Source organism: Telopea speciosissima, chromosome 2 (genome assembly GCF_018873765.1).
Source record: "Telopea speciosissima isolate NSW1024214 ecotype Mountain lineage chromosome 2, Tspe_v1, whole genome shotgun sequence".
Taxonomy (NCBI): Eukaryota; Viridiplantae; Streptophyta; class Magnoliopsida; order Proteales; family Proteaceae; genus Telopea; species Telopea speciosissima.
The window spans coordinates 39,827,208-39,837,107 of record NC_057917.1 but is presented as its reverse complement, the minus strand read 5'-3'; the positions used below and the strand labels follow the sequence as shown (position 1 = coordinate 39,837,107).

At 39.6% G+C, this 9,900-nt stretch overlaps 1 protein-coding gene across 1 annotated transcript; it reads left to right on the top strand.

Annotated features, from left to right (window-relative positions):
* The first annotated feature begins 307 nt into the window (after positions 1-307).
* On the top strand, positions 308-5,778 carry LOC122649987 (protein DETOXIFICATION 20-like). Its single transcript, XM_043843267.1, has 8 exons — positions 308-617; positions 985-1,526; positions 3,521-3,607; positions 3,763-3,819; positions 4,127-4,365; positions 4,457-4,575; positions 4,956-5,042; positions 5,692-5,778. Exons 1-8 carry the CDS (start codon positions 366-368, stop codon positions 5,776-5,778), a joined length of 1,470 nt encoding a protein of 489 aa, XP_043699202.1. The 5' UTR covers positions 308-365.
* The last annotated feature ends 4,122 nt before the right edge of the window (positions 5,779-9,900 follow it).

The following is a 9,900-nucleotide window of genomic DNA, read 5'->3' as shown; positions in this document are numbered from 1 at the left end:
GAATCAATTTGCGTCCCTACAATTAATAAAGTGCACTTGTCACCAGTTCCATCATTCCATGACTCTTTTCCTGACAACCTACCCTCTCTCTCTCTCTCTCTTATAGAATAAAAAAGGCCATTTAAAAAAAAAAAACAAAAAAACAAAAAAGGAACTTAAGAGGAAGGAGCGATGAGACTTAATTTGTTGTGCCCTTGTCTGTAACTGTCAGAAAGGTAAGGAGGGAAAGCGCAGGGAAGGTGAGTCGAGAAATAGACAAAAGGAGGAGAGGCTCGCTTCTTTATAAATTGGGCTTCAGTTGGCTAATAAATAAACGTAGACAATCATTCATCTCTAAGATACTTTTAGTCGTAACGAGTTAAGTCATGGGCAATGAGGCCAAGGTTAAGCTACTTCCTTGCTCAGCTGCAGAAGAAGAGCAAAATCAGTTATATAGTAGGTTATGGATAGAATCAAAGCAGCTATGGATAGTTGCTGGACCTGCCATCTTAACTCGACTATCTATGTATGGTACCTTCATCATAGCTCAAGCCTTCATTGGCCACATCGGAGACACCGAATTGGCTGGTCTCTCCATCGTTTATCATGTCCTCGTTCGCTTCTCCATTGGAGTAATGGTATCTTTCATTCTTTCTTCTCTCCATTTATTGTCTTTCCTTCAAAATTTCTTATCATGTAGTGCTTGTTAGTCATTATAGGAAAAAAAAAAAAAAAAAATATCCTTTGCAGTAAACGAGTATGAAATTCTACATTTTTTTAAATATCCAATAGTCAGAATTACTACATCATCTTTCCAATATGCCACAACTAGTTGTGTCTGTTTCTATAGATTCTATGACATCATGGGGATAGGTTAGTCATTTAGACCCCTTCTGTGTCTAGGCATGGGCGGTAGTACAATCTTTCACAGAGAACTTTCTTCCATAAGTATTTTATATTGTAAAATTAACTTCACTTTATATTTATTTCTTTAATTTAATACAGACGGGCATGTCTAATGGACTAGGAACTCTATGTGGGCAAGCATATGGAGCAAAACAATATCACATGTTGGGGATATATTTGCAGAGGTTTTGGTTGATTGAGTTCTTCTTTTGCATTCTACTTCTCCCTCTCTTTATCTTTAGCGCTCCAGTTCTGAAGTTGCTTGGGCAAAGTGATAAGGTATCAGGTATGGCAAACATAATAGCAGTGTGGTATATACCTATAATGGTATCTCATGTCTTCCGTTACACACTTCGGATGTATCTTCAAACACATGGTAAGAACATGGTGGTGACATGGTCGGGGGTTGTGACTCTCATACTTCAAGTAATTGGTTGTTGGATTCTGGTGGAGAATATGAAATTGGGAGTTGCAGGTGTGATGCTGGCCATGGATATTGCAAGCGTAATTCCTATAATTGGGCTGTTGATGTATGTTTTTTGTGGAGGTTGTCCTCTAACATGGAAAGGATTCTCCATGCATGCATTTTCTGATCTATGGCCAATGGTGAAACTTTGTGTGTCTTCAGGTGTGATGCTTTGGTAAGCCTATGCAACACAACATAACTGTTAACCCCCCCCCCCTCTCTCTCTCTCTCTCTATATATATATATATATATATGAAAAAAGATCTCTACTTGGTGGGGTTTTCTACGCCCTCTCATTGGGCATCATGAGCAACGTCAGATAACGCCTTTGATCCCTACCTGGTCACGTGTAGTGTGAAGCTCTTGCGCCTAGAAATAGGACTGCATGAAGACCGCCACACCCTCCTGGATTTCCGCCTTTCCATGAGGTGCGCCAATCATTTTGTGCGATGTCGCAATAGAACTATCTTCTTCTGGCTTTTATAGAGACTAAAAGGGCATACCTAGTGCACGAGGCTCATGCCACTGAGGGGTATGGGAAGGATCATAATGTAAACAACCTTACGCTCACAAAAATGTTGTTTCCAGACTTGAACCCGTGGCCACTTGATCACAATGGAGCAATCTTTACTATTGCACCTAGGCCCGCCCTCTCTGACTTTTCTAGAAACTGATACTTAAAAAAAAAATTATGTATTTTTCCACCTATCTTAGATCCCTAATTTATAGGGAGGGCATAGAGTGGATCAATTCCCTCTTTATGGAATGTAATGACTTTTCACATACATGGTTTTTTTTTTGTTCTTTTTCACGAATGCGATCTCAATTCAGAGGGGCATTTATGGAAGAAGGACACGTGTTACCATAAAATTATACTTGAAGACTAATTACACTCCACATATGACGAGGTGATCCCAACTCGGTCATTTGGGATCGTCAAAGGATAGGACGGGACGGAAGGAAACCTACAAAATTAAGAGGATAAATATTATGGAAAAAGTTTTTCTGAGCCAGAGGAGAGTATACTAGCACTCTCTGGGAAATGGTTCCAACATACTTTACCGGTGCACTCCCCTATGCCACTTGTTTAAAAGATCTTTTCTCATAATAAATAATTATTATTTAAATAAAATTAATTTTTGTAAGAAGGGTTTTGGGAGAGAGAGAATGCGTCCGGTTAAAAGGCTGCTCAGTATGTTGCAGTGCAAAAGTGTTCCCCACATTGTCGGTGTGGAGATTCTTTTCCTATCTGTGTAGATCTCAATGATCTTTGTGTGGGGTCAGTCCATGTCTTATATTCTGATAAATCTTATTAAAATTCTTTTTTTTTTTTGGTTCCTTTTAGGAAGATGGTGGGGTGTTTGGATGTGGACAGGTGGCTAAAACTGTTCCAACATATGATATATTGCCCATGTGGAACCCCTCCAACCTCACCGCGATGAATGGCCTTTTCGCTATCAAATAAAAAACCTCGTCGTTTCAAAAAACAAAAAAATAACAACAAAGCATTTGTTAAGAATTTTCTTTTTGTAAATTCTTATATAAATTGAAATTATTTTTTGAGAAGTTGTTTTCTGCGTGGGATGCAAGGGCCACATCCTAAGCGCTAGCCAATGAGAGCGTGCACGACAACACAATGGACGGTTGAATTTCCGTCATACATGGGGGTATGCGGTCATTTTGTCATCCACTCCAACCTCCCCACCCTCAAAAAAAATCCAATTTTGTTTATTTTTAATATTATTCTTTGGGAACACTTTTCATACACGACTGTATAAGCCGTGAATGTGAGAGGGTTGGAGTTTCAAGGCATTAAATATGGGTGGGGATTTTATGATTTTTCCAACTCTTTGTGAGAGGGGATATGATCGTGCATGCTTGCATGACTATGTATGAAATCTTTGACCTATTTCTTTTTTCCTTAGGTTTATTTAGTGCAATAGAAGAAAAATCAACACTTGCACCTCAAATTTAGGGCCTTAATTCAATCATTACCATATGTTTTACTTTGTATTTTCAAAAATATATAGTTGTTCAAAAAAAAAAAAAAAAACTTTTGTTATCATTTTCCTTTGCTTTCTTTCAAAAAAATTTTATTGGGGAAAAGGATTAAGGCGGGATTCGAATCTGTTAATTCTAACACAAGGCTTACATAATTATCAAATACAGCTTGGAGATGTGGTACAACTCGGTGTTAATTCTAATCACTGGCAACACCAAAGACGCGGTGGTTTCAATCGACGCTCTCTCTATTTGGTAAGAGACCCATGGGCATGCGAGTTTTTAAAAGTTTAATTTCCTGTTTTGTTTATGCTGTGGTGGTTGGTTTCTGAGAATTGAAACACATAAACATGTGAGTTTTCTAATTGTGAGAACTGCTGATTTATGGGAATGGATATCATCTTTTTCAGCCTTAATATCAATGGTTGGGCAATGGTGCTTTCCTTCGGTTTCCTCGCAGCAGCAAGGTTCGGGTTTTCATTCCCATGCAACTACTACTACTACTACTACTACTATTACTTCTTGGGCAATTTGGTTCTCCTCCAGCCGTGGCGGGAGTTGGACGGTCCAGCCTAACAAAAACACCCACAAACAAGGGTGATTTTGGTCATTTCACAGGTGGGACCCAAGTGGGCCCCTAGAAAATGACCATAACCCACCCCCCTATTTTGGGGTGTTTTTGCTGGGCTAGACCTTCCTGCTCCTACCACGGCTGGACCCTTCTTGGAAGGCCTTAATTTGACATCTTCTTCTTCTTCTTCTTCATGAAAACAGTGTTAGGGTTTCAAATGAGCTTGGGAGGGGAAGTGCCAAGGAAGCAAAGTTCGCAATAATAGTGGTGGTTTCAACTGCTGTAGTAATTGGGATTGTGTTATTGGGCTTGGTATTGGCTTTTAAAGATAAAATATCCTATATTTTTTCAAATAGCGTAGAGGTAGCCAATGCTTTTGAGGACCTCTCCATACCTTTGGCCTTTTCTCTCCTATTGAACAGCATTCAACCCGTTCTCTCTGGTGAGAATACTAATTTTTCTTCCTTTATTGGTTTATCTCTTCCGACCCTCACTTCCTCTAATTTCATATCTTTTTATGTTCTATATAACAGGGGTTGCTGTTGGTGCTGGGTGGCAAAGCAAGGTTGTGTATATCAACCTCATTTGTTATTACTTTGTAGGGCTTCCTATTGGTGTCTTCCTTGATTATATTGGCAATCTCGGTGTGAAGGTATTCTTAGATAATTAACATTAACTTGGTTTTCATGTTTTCCAAACACTAGTCCTTTTTGAGAAAAGCAAGGAATTAATTAACAGTGCCAGACATGTTTTCAAAGTTCCAAGGCAGATTAATAAAAATTTGCACTCTCCTGCAGATATACTGTGAAAAAGATCCTATCAATCCGGGCAGCTTTGCTGCATGTGCAGTGCCACAGATGAGGTGGTGTGCATTGACCGCCTTACCCCTGCCCAGGCAAGGCTCTCGGGTAGGGTTAAGGCGGTCAATGCGCATCGCCTCACCTCTGGCGCTGCACATGTAGCCCAGCTGCCCGGATTGACAGGAGCCGAGTCCTGCTTACTGATCATTAGTTTTTGGTTTCATACTTACAGGGTGTATGGATGGGAATGATTGGAGGCACTCTTGCTCAGACTTTGGTGCTTCTTTACTTCACCTACAAGACAGATTGGGATATGCAGGTAAACCATATATATTGAGCCAAACCAACTCAACAAGCCAATTAAAACCTAACTCCATCACTCTCTATTCAAGTTGATTTAGAAAGAATCAGCCAAACCAAACTCTCAATTTTAGGCTGTTTCAATTTGCTCCTTCCAATCCCAATGGGCAACTTTAACCTCAAACCTACCTGATACTTTTTTTTTTAAACCCCAATATTACCTGCAACGACCCAGGCTGGCCCCTAAAATATTATTAAAAATGATTGAAACAAATAATACATGGGGGTTTTAACCCGCCTTACTCTAAACCTGAAATGAGAAACCTCTCTAACACACACAAACATTAAAATCTTAAAATTGGGAGGTCAGCTTTATCCTCCAGAATAATACAACTAAGCTAAGCTCCCTACGAATAATCTGATGTGCAAGAAAAAAAGTATTACCAATAGACTCACAGGCCAAATTAGCAGGCCAGTCCACTTCTCGATTACTTTCTCGAAACGCAGAAGAGATATTTACCATAATCGAATCGCATAGCGAGAAGACTTCCTGGAAATACCCTTTGTAAAACAAAGTTCACTATCCTGGTTGAGTTTGATTATATTAGTTAGACTGAAAATATCAAATTTTAATAACTTATGAGAGTTTTACATATTCGTTGATGCAGGTCTCTATAGCAAAGACACGGGTAAATAAATTGGCAATACCTCCTCCGGATGAATTGGACAATACCAATGCTTCAGGAAACAATTAATATACGTTCCCTCTGACATACGATATCAATCTCAGTTTCCTTTTCAATTAATAAGGTCTTCTATGTATCCAGTTTCCTATTTCATTCATGACTCTATGTAGTCAGTCTCACCTTGTTGCCGACTACGGCTTCACATGTAATCTCTTTCTATACACTCTCTATATTGTAGAGTGCAAATCAATGAAGAACTTTGCAATTCAATCACGACTTAATACAAGTTAGTTGTTTCAAAACATGATCCTATCGATCTTTTCTATATGTTTTGTTTGTATTATATCCCTAGCTAGTATTGTAATTCATTAAACTCTCAGGAGTTTCTAGAGTGTTGGAGAAAGTTGGAGATTAAAATAATGATTGTTGCAATGTGTTGTCTCTAGAATAGTCTAGGGAATGTGAGAGGAAGAGTTCAAATGAGTCACTTTTTTTGTTTTTCGGGCTAAAAGGTCGTATATATTAAAGGAGAAAAGGAAAAACAAAAAAATATACAAACTGGATAAAATCCAGAAATCATAATGACAAATCTCTACTGAGAAGCAATCACCCAACTACGGCAGCGCCATCAGTTATAATGTGTTGATTAAAATATTTTGTATTAAAATATATGAGAAAAGAACATTACCTGGTGGCGTGACCTGCTTGGTTTCTGTGCCTAGACACAAAAGCATGCAAAAGTACCGTACTGCCCCATAGAAAGGTGGAAATCCCGTTCAGAATGATGCTTGCACTTGCGCTCTCATTGACTAGTGTGCATGTGCAGACTCTAGAGGCTCAGGTAGCAATCTCTTTCCCTAAAATATAATAAACAATGTGTCAATCGATTGTAAGAGGAGATTGTGGGTAGGGATGTAAACGGATCGGATTCGGATCGGATACGGATCGGATGTGATCGGAGTCGGATATTCCCTGACCGAATTCGGATACCTCTAAACGGATTCGGATGCGGATCGGATTCGGATTTTTGACCATCCGTTTACATCTCTGCCTTGTGTAACTCGGATCTTCCTCCCCCTAGTGGATACAATTCACTCTCAATCCATCTCTTAGATCATGATTCTCTTTTCATCATATTCTAGAACCTATTGAATCTTCAAAAACCGTCAGAATCATTATTTATTTAATTTTTTATTATTAAGTATTCGGATTTTTTTTCGGACGGATTTTAATCGGAGTATTCGGATTATTTCCCGGATATCTCTAAACGAATACGGATGCCCCTAAACGGACACGGATGCAGATTCAGATTCAGATTTCGGTTATCCATTTACATCCCTAATTGTGGGTGACTATCTAAACACCACCTAAACTGGTTGAGGTAAAGAGCTACTTCTCCTACATTCCATAGGAGTAGCAACTGGTGCAAGTGAGGAACCCTATTCCAAAGATGGGCTTAGAGAAAGCCCACAAAGAGATGAAATGAAAGAATGCCCATAGGGATCACTACAATATGAAAGGTAGAGGGGAAACCCCATAGGGCTCAACAGAGAGCCCAGGCTCCCATTCAAGTAATGAGAAATTGTAAGCTTGTTTGGAGTATGGCTCTACTCCTAAAATCAATCAAATGTTGTACTACGTTTCCTGTACATCAATAAAAGTGTGCTATTATTTTTCTTAATTTCAATAGTTTATAGTAAGCCCACTTACCAGAATTTGGGTTTTCTGGAAGGGTGACATTCAAGTTTCAGTGATTAAGGGACACATGCAATATGTTTCTTTAGAATGCACTTTGAACTCTTGTACAAAGTATTTAATCACTTTTGTTCATGCATTGTGTACGGCAGCGGAACGTCGTATGCTTTGGTCGAGCTTGATTGAGGATGCGGCGGCCATTATTTTGCCATGGTTGATTGGAGGGGATTTTAATGCTATCACTAACCCTATGGAAAAACTGGGGGGAAGGGCGGCCTGTTCTATGTCCATGGATGATTTTGGAAAATTCCTTAATGATGCGGCATTGGTGGATGGGGGGGGGGGGGCTTGAGGGAAGTATGTTTACTTGGTCTAATAATCAAGAGGAGAGGGGGAAAATTCTAGCTCGCCTACACAGATTTTAGTTCAATGGTCATTGGGCGAATTTTTTTGCCATGAGTCGGGTTATCCATCATAACAGAACTTGTTCTGATCATTCGCCCGTTCAGCTTGAGTGCTCCTTAAAAAGGATTATTAGATTCTCTTCTTTTAAATTTCAGTAGATGTGAATCACTCACCCCAATTTTTTGAGTTGTGTTAGTCACTCTTGGTCTGTGCCGGTGTTGGGTTCTCCTCTCTATATTTTTTTTGGTAAATTGAAGGCCCATCGTTCTCATCTACGTAGTTGGAATAAATCTGCTTTTGGTAACATACACTAAAATGTTTGCGATGCGAAAGATAAAGTGTGTCGCATGGAGATAGAGTGTGACCAAAATTTAAGTGATTTCTCTAAGGAGGAATTGGCTTTACATGAAGTTTTGTTGCAGGAAGAGATTTTTTGGAGACAAAAGTCTCGGCTGAGGTGGTTAAAAGAGGGAGACAAGAACTACAAATTTTTTCACACGATGGTCAATGTCCGTAGGCAACGTAGAGGGGTGGACAAAATTAAAAATAATAATGGAAATTGGGTGATGGGTGAAGATGGTGTGGAAGATGAAGCCATCAATTTTTTTGTAGCATAGGATTCCCAGGATTCCCAGAGGGACGATGATTTACTGCAGTACATCCCCCAGCTTATCACTGATGAGGATAATGCGAGTCTGCTGGCCATTCCATTGTTCGAGGAGGTATAGAAAGCGGTCTTTGAGTTGTTAGCGGACAGTGCTCCGGGTCCAGATGGTTTTTCGGGTTGCTTTTTTACTACTTGTTGGGAGATTGTTGGTAGCGATGTGTGGGAAGCGGTCAAGGATTTTTTTTCCGGTGGTTTCTTTCCCAGGAGCTATACTTCGGCTCATCTGGTGCTTGTCCCCAAGAAAAACAATCCTGAGGTAATGTCTGACTTTCGCCCTATTAGTCTTTGCAATTTTTCTTACAAAATTATTGCTGAGGTCATTGCCTCTAGATTAGCTCATATTCTTCCATCGATTATCTCAGAGGAACAAGGGGCCTTTGTCCAAGGCAAATGCATCCATGATAATATTGCTTTGGTTAAGGAGGTTATTAATGATATAGACAGGAAAACTCGTGGGGGGAATGTGGTCCTCAAATTGGACCTGGCCAAGGATTATGATTGTCTTGAGTGGGATTTTCTTTACAAAGTTTTAGAAAAAATTTGGTTTTGCCACTCCTTGGATTAATATAATTAGGAAAACTATGGAGAGTTGTTGGTTTTCTTTAATTATGAATAGAGGCCCTATAGGGTTTTTTAAATCGACCAGGGGGTGAGACAAGGTGACCCCCTTTCGCCTTCGCTCTTCATTCTGGCTGAAGAAGTTTTAAGTAGGGGTCTTAGATCTTTGTTCTTGGAAGGGAGCGCAAGGTATTTTCATCTCCCTAGGGGCTGCCTAGGAATTTCTCATAGTCTTTTCGCAGATGGCACTATTATTTTTGCAAGGGGTCTTAAAAATTCTCTGAAACAAATCATGGGGCTTATTACTAGATATGAGGTTTCGTCAAGGCAACTAGTAAATAAGCAAAAAAGTTGCTTTATCATTGGAAAAAGAATGGAGGATGGTAGATGTCGCCTTATTGAGATAAATACAGGTTTTTCCAGGAAAAAGCTTCCCTTAACTTACCTTGGGGCTCCAATGTACTCGGGGTGTCTTCAAATTAATTTTTTCGATGATTTTCTAGCCAAGACGCAAGAAAGTGGCAGGTTGGAAGGGGAAATTATTGTCTTCAGGAGGGAAAATTATTCTTTTGAAGCACATTTTAAATTCTATGCCAATACACATTGTCTCTACTTTGAATCCTTCAAAAGCTGTTGTTAGGAAACTTAATGGTATCTGTGCTGAATTTTTGTGGGGCCATTCAGAGTGGGGTAAGCGCCACCACTGGGTGGAGTGGCACAAGATCACTCAGCCACTTGAAGAAGGGGGTCTTGGCATTCACAGGTTAGAAGATATCAGTATGGCCTTGAGATTGAAGGGTTTATGGAGAATCATGTATGAAAATTCCCTTTGGTGCTCTTTCTTCAAGGCTAAATTTATTCAGAAC

Coding starts and splice junctions, on each gene's coding strand:
- LOC122649987 (XM_043843267.1), top strand. CDS start 366: ATGGGCAATGAGGCCAAGGTTAAGCTACTTCCTTGCTCAGCTGCAGAA. Junction 4,366..4,456: donor CATTCAACCCGTTCTCTCTG/GTGAGAATACTA, acceptor TCTATATAACAG/GGGTTGCTGTTGGTGCTGGG. Junction 5,043..5,691: donor AGACAGATTGGGATATGCAG/GTAAACCATATA, acceptor TCGTTGATGCAG/GTCTCTATAGCAAAGACACG.